This window comes from Ictalurus punctatus, chromosome 25 (genome assembly GCF_001660625.3).
Source record: "Ictalurus punctatus breed USDA103 chromosome 25, Coco_2.0, whole genome shotgun sequence".
Taxonomy (NCBI): Eukaryota; Metazoa; Chordata; class Actinopteri; order Siluriformes; family Ictaluridae; genus Ictalurus; species Ictalurus punctatus.
In genome coordinates this window covers 3,799,814-3,813,389 of record NC_030440.2, presented here as the reverse complement: position 1 = coordinate 3,813,389, position 13,576 = coordinate 3,799,814, and the positions used below count along the sequence as shown (strand labels likewise).

At 41.3% G+C, this 13,576-nt stretch overlaps 1 protein-coding gene across 2 annotated transcripts in view; it reads left to right on the top strand.

Moving 5' to 3' along the window:
- gphnb (gephyrin b) overlaps nt 1-13,576 on the top strand; it is a 135,235-nt gene that overhangs the window by 58,313 nt on the left and 63,346 nt on the right. For both annotated transcript variants that reach the window (XM_053675864.1, XM_053675865.1), the window contains exon 2: nt 3,460-3,538. In XM_053675864.1, the coding sequence (XP_053531839.1) occupies nt 3,460-3,538 (79 nt within the window). The remainder of the gene's footprint in view (nt 1-3,459; nt 3,539-13,576) is intronic.

The window sequence follows — 13,576 nt, the reverse complement described above, 5'->3', positions numbered from 1 at the left end:
GGTTTCGAGGCTGACGTTTGGAAACTCGAACCTTCAGCTCCCTCCAGAGATTTTCTATGGGATTAAGGTCTGGAGAGTGGCTAGGCCGCTCCAGGACCTTAATGTGCGTCTTCTTGAGCCACTCCTTTGTTGCCTTGGCCGTGTGTTTTGGGTCATTGTCATGCTGGAATACCCATCCACGACCCATTTTCAATGCCCTGGCTGAGGGAAGGAGGTTCTCACCCAAGATTTGACGGTACATGGCCCCGTCCATCGTCCCTTTGATGCGGTGAAGTTGTCCTGTCCCCTTAGCAGAAAAACACCCCCAAAGCATAATGTTTCCACCTCCGTGTTTGACGGTTGGGATGCATTCTTGGGGTCATAGGCAGCATTCCTCCTCCTTCAAACACGGCGAGTTGAGTTGATGTCAAAGAGCTCCATTTTGGTCTCATTTGACCACAACACTTTCACCCAATTGTCCTCTGAATCATTCAGATGTTCATGGGCAAACTTCAGACGGGCATGTATATGTGCATTCTTGAGCAGCGGACCTTGCGGGCGCTGCAGGATTTCAGTCCTTCACGGCGTAGTGTACCAATTGTTTTCTTGGTGACTATGGTCCCAGCTGCCTTGAGATCATTGACAAGATCCTCCCGTGTAGTTCTGGGCTGATTCCTCACTGTTCTCATGATCACTGCAACTCCACGAGGTGAGATCTTGCATGGAGCCCCAGGCCGAGGGAGATTGACAGTTCTTTTGTGTTTCTTCCATTTGCGAATAATCCCACCAACTGTTGTCACCGTCTCACCAAGTTGCTTGGCAATGGTCTTGTAGCCCATTCCAGACTTGTGTAGGTCTACAATCTTGTCCCTGACATCCTTGGAGAGCTCTTTGGTCTTGGCCATGGTGGAGAGTTTGGAATCTGATTGATTGATTGCTTTTGTGGACAGTTGTCTTTTATACAGGTAACAAGCTGAGATTAGGAGCACTCCCTTTAAGATTGTGCTCCTAATCTCAGCTCGTTACCTGTATAAAAGACACCTGGGAGCTAGAAATCTTTCTGATTGAGAGGGGGTCAAATACTTTTTTCCCTCATTAAAATGCAAATCAATTTATAACATTTTTGACATGCGTTTTTCTGGATTTTCTTGTTGTTATTCTGTCTCTCACTGTTCAAATAAATCTACCATTAAAATTATAGACTGATCATTTCTTTGTCAGTGGGCAAACATACAAAATCAGCAGGGGATCAAATACTTCTTTCCCTCACTGTATTACTCATCTCAGCAGCTCAATGAATGAAGTGCATTTGATATAATAATCAGTTGTTTGAAACATTTGAAAGGGGATAACTTTAAGGACTGGGAGGCCACACCTTTGTATTGCAACTGACAGGCATAATGACCCAGGGCTGTGCAGAGGAGTGGGTGCTCAAATTAAAAAATGGGCCCATGGATCACGATGTTAAGACACATGTCACTCTAACTATAGCAGCCATCCATTCATCCATTTTCCATACTGCTTATCCTATACAGGGTTGCAGGGAGCCTGGAGCCTATCCCAGGGGACTCGGGGTACGAGGCGGGGGACATGCTGGACGGGGTGCCAACCGCACATACATTCACACACTACGGGTAATTTGGAAATGTCAGTCGGCCTACAATGTATGTCTTTGGACTGGGAAAAGAAATCCCTGAAGCTCAGGGAGAACATGCAAACTCCGCACACACACAGGGTGGAGGCGAGAATCGAACCCCTAACCCTGGAGGTGCAAGGCAAGCGTGCTAAGCCACCGTGCCCCCCCACTACAGCAACAAATAAAGAGAACATCAAAATGAATCTTATAATAATCCACATCATACTTTTTGACTACACCTTAGAAGAGTTTGGCATTTATTTATGTAAGTATTATTTGAAGATTACTCAGTCGCAAACTACTCTCAAGTTATTGGAGGATCAGCTGGTGTACTTCAACATTGCTGTTTCTTGTCTGTTTTTGCTAGGGCTGTAAGCAGACAAGAATGCATACCAGAAAGCATTTTATCACTAAACACATGCTGTCCAAAACTAGTTAGCAAAATGATTAGAGAACCCGCCTAAAACATGATCTTCAGAATCACACCCACTATATTACTATCTAGCTGGCTGGCTGCTATACTATTGAATGGTATCCTGATGAACTGTAATATTTAAGGCCTCAATATAATGTGACAACAAGCAAACAGGTGAATGATAACTTCTTTGAAATAAACAAATTAATCTCACCATCTCTTAACCTCACGCAGTGGCCATCTCTGTATGAAGTGCACAACTGGCTCACTTCTTGTGTCACATTAGATATTATAAGGGTTCCTATTTTAAACTGGCAGGCATGGAGAACAAGAAATTACTTTCTGTTAGCCAATGTCACTCACTGCTGCTTCTTCAGATTCACAAGTATGTGGCAGCTGGTGGTTGTGTGCTTAATGTCTATTGGTTAATAGGTCCTTCTCTTGGAGATACAACAAACCCATGGCTATTTACTTGCTACTGGCAACTTCAGCCTTTTGCTTATTAATGGCAGGCCTTTGCCAAAAAAAAGTACAAAATAGACCATCTTGGCCACTGAGGGGAAAAGAAAGCCCACCCCACCAGTCATTGGTATTTGCTTGCAAAGTCTCAACCTTCATGTGAATGTGAATAGTGAAAAGGTACATAGTGAATGTACCTTTTCTTATGACTTTATCTGAGCCTGCTTCTCTCTCTCTCTCTCTCTCTCTCTCTCTCTCTCTCTCTCTCTCTCTCTCTCTCTCTCTCTCTCTCTCTCTCTGTCTCTCTCTAGACACACCCTGGTGTGATATTTCATAAATGTATTTCTGCTTTTCTCTAAGCTGTTTCATTCTACCTGCTCAGCATATAATACTCTCTCTCTCTCTCTCTCTCTCTCTCTCTCTCTCTCTCTCTCTCTCTCTCTCTATACTTCTGTCTCCCTCTAACACTTCCCTGTGTCTCTCACTCTTTCTTTAGCTTCCTCTACATTGACAGTGTGTGTAAGTGTGACTCATGTGGTCGACACCTGCTCAGCTGTCATTGGTTGTTGGACTGTGTGTGTGTGTGTATGTGTGCGTGTGTGTGTGTGTGTGTGAGGTGTGAGGTGTGAGACTATGTGGACTGTAAATTAAGCCATTTCTGAAAATGGATGCCAAAATCATCCAGAGACAACAGTTAAATATATTTGATTAGTTTGTATAAGGATTTTATTTATTAATTTTTATTTATTTGTTAATTCATGTATTTATTTTTGATTGGGGGGTATTTTGTAGACCATGTACTCTTGCTTTTGCTTGGAGAAATGAAAGCCTATTTGTTGATGTGCCAACAGGGGAAAGGTAAACTAACATAACATTAAAAATCTTATAACTGCATGTTTAAAATGACAACATGAACATCATTTTTACCTTTAGCAATTATTTAACACCTTATGTCTTTTTTGTCTTGTAGTGAGCGACAGCTGTTTTCGTAACCTTGCTGAGGATCGCAGTGGCATCAATCTCAAAGACCTTGTGCATGACCCCTCCCTGTGAGTGAACACACACATGCACATGCACACACACACACACACACACACACACAGGCACTCAGACACACGTGCGCGTGCTCTCACACACAGAGAGAGAGAGAGAGAAAGAGAGAGATGGAGCGAGAAAGATGGAGAGAGAGAGAGGGAGAGAGAGAGGGATCGAGAGAGAGAGCGAGAGAGAGGGAGGGAGAGACAGAGAGGGAGAGAGAGAGAGCGAGAGAGATGGAGAGAGAGAGAGAGAGGGAGAGAGAGAGAGCAAGAGAGATGGAGAGAGAGAGGGAGAGAGAGAGAGGAGAGAGAGAGAGAGAAAGAGTTGGGTCCAAATGTCTCCATCAAATCCGTCAAAAACAAATTTCACTCTTAAATCAAATTTTGAAGATATTCACTTATTCAAAGCCAAAAAAAAAACCCACGCTGGAATATTTAAGATACCTTGTAAACTTTTAGACAATTTTCACACGTTTGCTAACGTCTAAACCAGCATTTGCTTTTTCTTTTTTCTTTGTAACGTTGTATGTTTGTCAGATTCAGCTCAGGTGCACCAGACTGTCTGCATGCACTAGTGTTTTTGATTGGTCAGGAATTTGACATGGTGTGCCTTTACAGACACTTCTTTACACAGCTCTCCTTCAGAATTGGGTTTATTTATTTATTTATGTTGTTTCTATGTGCAGGTCAAGCAAGTGTATTTTTTATTAATGAAAAGATAAAATAATATAGCTGTTAATTAACATTTAGTAGTGTGCTAACCTTACCCACAGTTTAAGGTAGTTTATATATGCTTTTATAGACCTATTTTTAGACCCATTTACAACATGCCACTTCAGACCTTTTTAGATTTTTCATTGTGATGATAAAAGTGATTTAAAATCTGTTTTTGCCACTTAAAGGAAAACAACAGTTTTTGCATTGATCTTCATATTCACTAGACATAAATACATTGTGTTATGTAAGGTGTTCTTTATTTTTTGGTTTTACCACATAGATTCATATCTTGAATATCACAGGTCCTGTGGAACAGCTAGTGTGCATGATCATGCTGTTGAAAATGGTGCATTTAATGTCTTAAATGAAAATTTGCCATGGTGATACAGTGTTACATTTTATGGACCATCATAAAACTGGGTTCTCACTAGTAATTACCTGAACCACGGTTCACTTGAATGAGTACTAAGACCCCTGGTTCAGATGTTTGGTGTGTATCTGAGTTTGGGTGGAGTGTTCACAAATGTCAAAGCAGACCAAACTAAAGATGTTTAACTGGTCTGCACCAAACGAGGTAGAACCTTCACCTCACCTCACCTCACCTCAGTTTTTCAATATACTGATTAAAATGCTTTGTTTTTCGTCACAGCCGCTCTCGCTTTCATCTTATAATGACAAAGTGATAAATACGGAAGGTATAAGAGATTTTATGGAAAACCTTTCTCAGAAATTTACATGGGGAAGTGGGTGATTTTTACCACAGTGTCTGTGGGATTTTAGTCCAGTCCAAATCAGTCATGTCAGTCATTTTTCACTGACTGTGTGTGAATGCGTCTGGAAAAATCATACCACATTTTACCTTCTATAAAATTACCAGCTGACATAATGCTAGGTAATATATATCCCATCCAAATTGATGATTCATTATATCCTGTGGGAGAAGTTTTTGCACTTTTTCTTCATCATAAAGACACACTTTTATATATTCTTCCACCAAAACCAAGTATTGACTGCATTTAAAATGTAGAATAATAAAGTATATACAAAGTTTAAAAGGACTTGTCAAAGAGCCGACACTTCCAGGGGTTTTTAGATACGTTCCAGCACAGGTACAGCCTACGTTGATGTTATGGCCATGTGTTATGATCAGGAGTAATTTGTATAGCTTTACACAAGTGCTTATAATAAAGGTCAAATATTGTATTAAAATGAGGTGTATTTAGTACTCATGGAAGTTTCTCTGTGAATTATACAGAAATCGCTTATCCCAAGTGAAGTGATCATAAATACTATAGATGTCCTCTGGCAGCATTAGTTAATGGCCATACTTTATGTCCAGAAAGCTCTTCCTAAAAAAAGGAGAACAATTAGGGGATTTGGTCTTTTTGTATCCTTTTGGATTTGTACAAAGATTTCATATTAACGATATCCTTTCGTTTTCAATACTGGCATGTGTGTGGTTTATATATACTATACAATATATTGATATTTTTAGACTAGGAAATCATGCCATGAGAAATTCAACCCATAATACCTGTAAAAGGTACAGTGTTGTGAAAAAGTATTTTCCCTCATCGTCCCTCATATCTCATACTATATAGTTTTAGATCGAAATACAACATAAAAGAAAGGCAACCTGAGTAATCTCACAATACAGGTTATTTTATTTATTTTTTATTGAAGCAAAAATGTTATCCAACACCTATCACCCATGTGCCCCTTTTAACATATTGCCCCCTTAAACTTAAAATCTGGTGGTGCAACCTTTAGCAGCAATAACTGCAACCGAACGCTTCCGATTATTGGAGATCAGTCTTTCACTTACTTCTAGGACTAGAAGAAAAGCATCCCCACACCATCACACTTCCACCACCATGCTTGACCGTAGGTATGATGACATTCTGTGTTTGTGGAATTCTGTGTTTGGTTTACACCAGATGTAACGGGACCCCTGTCTTCCAAACAGTTCCACTTTTGACTTATCAGTCCACAGAAGGTTTGAGGATCATCAAGGTGTGTTTTGGCAAAATTCAGCCTTAATGTTCTTCTGAGTTAGCAGTGGTTTTCACCTCACCACTCTTCCATGGATGCCATTTTTGCCCAGTGTCTTTCTGATAGTGGAGTCATGAACAGTGACCTTTATTGATACAAGACAGGCCTGTAGGTCCTTTGATGATGTCCTTGACTCTGATTTGACTTCGTGGATGAGTCATTGCTGTGCTCTTGGAAGAATTTTGGAAAGTCGGCCACTTCTGAGAAGGTTCCCTACTGTGCCGAGTTTATCCATCTGGAGATAACGGCTCTCGCTGTGGTTCTTTGGAGTCCCAGAGCCTTTGAAATAGCTTTGTAACCCTTCCCAGACTGCTGTATTTCAATCACCTTCTTCCTCATCACTTCTGGAATCTTTCCATTTTGGCATAGTGTGTTACAGGGGTAAGACCTTTTAACTAGAGATGCACCGATGTATCGGACAATAATAGTAGTGTATAATAATAGATAGTTTAGAAACATCCGATGATCAGGGCCGATTATATCCTGTCAATCAAAAGTGGGAGGGAAAACACATCGATTGTGTGCTGTGTGTAAAGATGCCTCTTGTGTGGAATGACGACAAAACTGCAGTTTGTAATGCCTGTAAGCTCTGAACTGATAAAATTTTACACAGGAAGTGAAATCGAGTCTACTCCCCGGACCCCCAACGGCTTGTGCTCTGCTCCCGTTCTGAATTAAAGGGCCAGTACACCGTTGAAAGATTTAAATGAAGATATGTGACAACAAAAAGTATATATTGCACAGAAAAATATGTGTAGAGTAGTGTATTTCACATGCAGTTAATGTTAATATGAGTTAATATAAAAAAAAAAAGTTTATATTAGGCTACATATTTCCAGTTTGATATTCACTGATGAAGTAGAAATGCTTTTGTTTATGGAGAGCGAATGTGAAGCCTAACAGGAGGTTTTTTAGAATTCACTCAATGTTAATATGAATTAATAACAATCACTAAGTTAAGAAATCTTACTTTAATCTTCAGAATTTAGTTCATGTGTTAATGTTAATTTGAGTAATGTGTTTTCTGTTCATTCGACCAGTTACTGTGAAACAACTTGTTGAAATGGAGAGAATAAAGTTTTTCTTTGCATTTCCTTCAGTATTGTGGAATTTAAAAGAAGGTATAAAAGGCAGGAATATCGTTATCGGCCGATATCACTCTGAATAATCGGTATCGGCCGATAAATTTAGTATCAGTGCATCTCTACTTTTAACCAACTTCATACTGTTGAAAAAGTTCTATTTAAGTGTTGATGTGATTGAACAGGGTTTGCAGTAATCAGGCCTGGTTGGGTCTAGTCCAGCTGAACCCCGTTATGAATGCAGTTTCATAGATTTGGGGAATTAGTAACTACGGGGGCAAATACATTTTCACACAGGTCCAGTTGTTATTGGATAACTTTTTTGCTTCAATAAATAACATTATCATTTAAAAATGGTATTTTGTGTTTACTCAGGTTGCCTTTGTTTTATCTTAGATTTGTGAAACAATTTATTATGAGATATACACATAACAGAAGAAATCAGGATGGGGCAAATACATTTTTCACAGCACTGTACACACATACAGATTGTTTTATTGTCTTTTACCCATACACAAGTATTCAGCAAGTAAGCAATAACATACTCCAGACCATCCTGTTATATGAAAATATTGCAGACCATGATGGTGTGACGCGGCACAATGCGCAAGCAGAGTATAGTATGATAATGAATAAGATATGGTGTGAATATAACATGATGTATGAATTGTTTGCCAGAAGGGATGACTACTTATTAAAGTGACTAGTGCATGGTGATGGAGTTTGTGCCCTGTGAACTCTGACGTTTACATTTACGTTTAATGCATTTGGCAGATGCCCTAACCCAGAGATTCCAGAAGTCAGAAGTGCTTTGTAGTCTCTATAAAAAACATATTCTCATGCTAATTCACTGGGTCAGGGACTAACGGTACCATCAGTCTAAGATCCTTTGAAGGAGGTTAGAACATGAAAAAAAAAAAAAAAGACAAGGATTTTTAAAATAAATAACAACGTGCTAATTTAAGTGCTTGGTGAGGAGGTAGGTCTTTAGTCTTTGGTTTGAAGACAGCCTGTGACTCAGCTGTTCGGGCAGACAGTGGAAGTTCATTCCGCCCCTGGGTGCCAGAACAGAGAAGAGCCTTGATACATGTCTTCCTTGTGCTCTGAGAGATGGTGGGTCCAGTCGAGCAGTGCTAGAGGCTCAGACGGAGCGTGGTGCAGAATAGGGTGTGATAAGTGCTCTAAGGTAGGTGGGCTATGGTCCAGTTTTTGGCTTTGTAGGCAAGCATCAGTGTTTATGACAGGAAGCTACAGGAATCCAGTAGAGGGAGTGTTGCAGTGGGGTGGTGTGAAAGAAAGAAAAAAGTAATTCAGCTGCATTCTGGATTAGTTGCAGAGGTCATATGGCGTGCTTAGGCAGACCTGCCAGGAACGAGTTGCGCTAGTCCAGACTCCAAATGACAAAGGACTGAACAAACACCTGAGAGGTCTCTGTGGATAGAAATGGCCAGATGGTAGGAAGTAGTTTGCTATTAAAGCAAGTGTGTCATCACAGCAGCCTGTAGCGCGATGGCGTATTGGAATAGATCCACTACGTACTGGATATTGTAACCCTAACCATAACTGTAGATTAATTACTTAGTGATGTCCTGTGTTTGCCATCAGCACTTGTGTGTCACAATATCCAATACCTAGTAGATCTAATCCAATATGACATCATGCTACAGGCTGCAGCGAGGATCTCTTCATTAAAGCTCCTGACAGCTGTTCTGGAATCTGATCGACCTGGTCTGGATCCTTTGGTATCTTCTACAGATGGCAGAAGGACAAAATGTTTATGGGAGGTGTGGGAGGTGTCAGCCACTATACATTGTGGATTTACTAATGCAGCATTTGTGGTACATGTCCTGTATAGGAGATGGAGACACTCCTATGATGATGTCTGCTGACTTCACTATCTGCTGCAGTGTCTTGCTGTCTGATACACTACAATTGGCATCCCAGACAGTGATGCAGCTACTCAGGATACTCTCAATGACGCCTCTGTAGAATGTGGTAAGGAAGGGGAGGGGGAGTCTAGCTCTCCTCGGTTGGCACAGGAAGTGGGACATGGGATTGTGAGACCAGACAAAGTCATCAGACATGTGCAGTCCTAGAAACTTGCAGTCCACAGGAGAGCCATGGATAAGCAGTGAGGAGTAATTCAGGAGTAATTCCTAAAGTCTAAACCACTAGCTGCTCCACCTCTGCTCTGTATGCTTTCTCATCATTGATACTGATGAATCCCACTACTGCGATATCATCCAGAAACTTGGAGATGAAATTTGAGCCGTCCTACGTCATCAGTGTGAACAGCAATGGGCTGAGGACACATCCCTGAGGGGTGATGATGCTGGAGGTGTTATGTCTGATCCAAGCAGTCTGTTCAGTCAGGAAGTCCAAGATTCATTTGTAGAGGGAGTGAAGCCCAACAGGTTCAGCTCCAGCTGCATCAGCCATGTAGAAGAGTAGAGTGTTCTTAAATGCTACATCGTTTCATTCATCAACAAATCGAGGAAAAGAGTTACCACCAGTTTTTGGGAAGCTACAAGCTAGTTATGATTTAAAATGACTAAGTTACAGCCAAATTAAGATTGTGATAAATTAGCTAGCTACACTATCAGCTACTAACAAAAAGCAGCTAACTGCACTGAAGATATGTTGTCAAATTTACTGAAATATCACCAGTCAGACTTAGTGGTTGGCACGTTCGCCTCACACCACCAGGGTCGGGGGTTCGATTCCCGCCGTGGCCCTGTGTGTGTGGAGTTTGCATGTTCTCCCCGTGTTGCGGGGGTTTCCTCCGGGTACTCCGGTTTCCTCCCCCAGTCCAAAGACATGCTTGGTAGGCTGATTGGCATGTCCAAAGTGTCCGTATTGTATGAATGGGTGTGTGAATGCGTATGTGATTGTGTCCTGCGATGGATTGGCACCCTGTCCAGGGTGTGCCCTGCCTTGTGCCCAATGCTCCCTGGGATGGGCTCCCCCGTGACCCTGAAAAGGATAAGCGGTATAGAAGATGGATGGATGGATGGATATCACCAGTCAGAAACAGTTTTGATTTACTGAACTGTAAAACAGCATTTAAATAAATAAATAAACAGAAAGTCTCCACTAGACTTGGTTCTGTTTGTTGTGAAAATATGTAGCTGGCGTAATGTTAATGGGCATAAAATTATCCATATAAGGATTATATGGTGTTTGCCACAATATGAATAATAATTCTTATCATATTTCATATTGGCTGATGCTAATTAGGCTAAACTATTAGACTAAACATCTAGCTATTAGACTAAACATCTGAGGTCATCTCTCATGCTCTGTCAAAACAGTTAGCTATTTGTATAATGCACTGCTTCCTCACATTCATTCAACAGAAAATACTCAATACTTAGTACTATCACTCCTGATGACCCTTGTAACTTTTCCAGCTAGGTAATCAACAACAGTAGCAAAAAAAATGCATGCTTAACTTATTGATTCCAAACAATTGTGTATCCATTGCCATTTGAATCATAAACCTTGACCAATACAGTCATGGATGATCACTCCTCCTGTTTTCATTACTTGGAGAATGCATCCTCTTTAGCTGTAGCATAATCCTGTTATTCTCCAGACACCTGAGGCACACACGAGTGTGCGTTGTACACCAATTAGAAATGTGGAATTCATTTCCTGACGGATGCAATAGTTTTGCACATAGCAGTTTGTTTGATTCAAAAATAACATTGCACTGATTGTGTGAAAAGAGAAAAAGGACCTCTGTGGAAAAAGTAGCTTTGTTACTGGAAAAGCTGCATTATTTTGAAAATAGGTCAGCTGCTGTCATGCTACTGAAAATGTAGTTAAGCTAGTAGGAGCACTACTTGTAGCTAGCTAGTCCTCAACATTGGTTACAACCTTGCTGTCGTGAATAGACAGTAAATATACTAATTGAATAGTACTGCACTGCGGTTTCAATCATCGCTACTGGCCAGTTGCTGCCAAAGGTGGGCGGAGCATTCAGATGATTCAGTTCGGTAGAGTGACTTTTTTCAACTATGCCACCCCCTTTTCTGACCTTCCAGAGGCTTCAGAAGGTTGTTCGGAAGAAGACATTAATCAGGCTTAAGCATCAATTCAGACTGTTCCACTCTTCCACTCTGACGGGGGTGGAGGGGGACACCTGAGGTAAACGCTGATTGTGGAGGTGTGAGGGATTTGGATTGAGTGCTTAGGGTGGGGTCCGGTAGCACATTTCTCTGATACCCACAAGTGAATTTGCTTAAAGTATCTTTTGTGAATTTTACAAATTAACAGCACTAAAAATACGTGAGGAAAAATCAGGTGACAGACATGAGTCTAATCAGAGAGAGAGAGAGAGAGAGAGAGAGAGAGAGAGAGAGAGAGAGAGAGAGATGGTAGAGGAAGTAATGAGTCTGCGAGTAAGAGGGAGAAGAATAGAACAATTGAGAAAGAGGTAGTGCAATATTTATGGGAGAGTAAAGATGATAAAGATGTGAGAAAGATAAAGATTGTTAGAGTTTAAGATAAAGAAAAGGAGAGATTTATAAAGAGAGAAAATAGGGTCAGAAAGAGAAAAAAGAATGAGAAGAAGAGGAAGGGAGAAGATGGACAAAGAGAGATGGGAAAGAGATAAAAGGCAAGACCGAAAGGAGGACAGGTGAGACAGAGAGAGAGAGAGAGAGAGAGAGAGAGAGAGAGAGAGAGAGAGATACAGAAAGAGGGAGGGAGACCGAGCAAGAGGAAAAGAGGAAGGACAGAGGGAGGTGTGGCCATGTCCCCCTGATGTGTGTGAGTTGTGCTGAATCCTCCAGTACACACACACACACACATACACACATAGACACACACGCACACACATGCTCTGCATTATTAATAAGCGGTACAGCAGCAGATGGGCTGTTATAGAGCCGAGGCAGGAGGAATCCACATCTGCACCACAGCTGTGTACATGAACAAGAGAGAGAGATAGAGAGAGAGAGAGAGAGAGCACTCAATCTCTCCCTCTCTTTCACACCTCTCTCCCTATCTGTCACATCTTCTCACCTCTCTGTTCTCCCTTGTCCCATCTCCATCACGTTCTCTCCTCTCCTCTTTCACTCTTTATCTCCTCTCTTTTCTTCACGGGCAACAAGGGCTTCTAGGCCACATCTGGTGTATGTGAAGGACAAACAGATCTGGGCCATCACAAAAAGAGGAAAGAAAGAAGAACGTAAGAGACTGTGTCCTTCTGGAAAATCTTGGAATAAATGGCATCTAAAATGCACAGTTTATCAAGTAAATTCTTTACACGGGTCAATGGAAAGGTACCACCACAAGACCATCACTGACCAGATATTATTTGTGGATACTATTGGATCATTCTTAGCACAGAAAGGTAACTTAAGTACATCTGGCTTACTTCTTGCCGTCTTCTGACCCATTGCCATAGGCCATCACTTTAGATTTTACAGCAATAAACCTATAATATCCATCCATCCATTTTCCATACCTTTTATCCTACACAGGGTCGCGGGGAGCCTGGAGCCTATCTCAGGGAACTCGGTCACAAGGCGGGGGACACCCTGGACAGGGTGCCAACCCATCGCAGGGCACACACACACACACACACACACACACACACTCACACACCCATTCATTCACTACTGACAATTTACAGATGCCAATCAGCCTACAATGCATGTCTTTGGACTGGGGGAGGAAACCTGAGTACCCGAAGGAAACCCCTGAAGCACAGGGAAAACATGCAACCGCTGCGCACACAGGGAGGAGGTGGAAATTGAACACCCAAAGGTGTGCTAACCACTAAGCCCCACATGTAATATTCATATCCAAATTCCCCAATCTATTATCATAGGGATGATCAATATAATCAACCCTGATGGATACCATGCCCCAAAGTCCTCTTCCCATGTTCACTGAGCTTCCTGATAACAGGTTGGAAATAGACACATAGGAAATGGAATAGTACAGCATTACGTTTATGCTTCAAAATCAAATCAAATCAAACATCATCTTTGTAAAATAAATGTGATTGTCTCAGTGGGGCTTTTTTTTTTCAGCTATCTGACTCAAGTGATAATGTCATTAGGCTGATGTAGAGGGAAGACATCTGTTACTAGGTAGACAAATATTTTCCTGCAGTTGTATAACTTTGCTAAATCTGGAATAAAATATGACAGGGAGTGCTATTATAGAAAGATAATTAACGACGAGG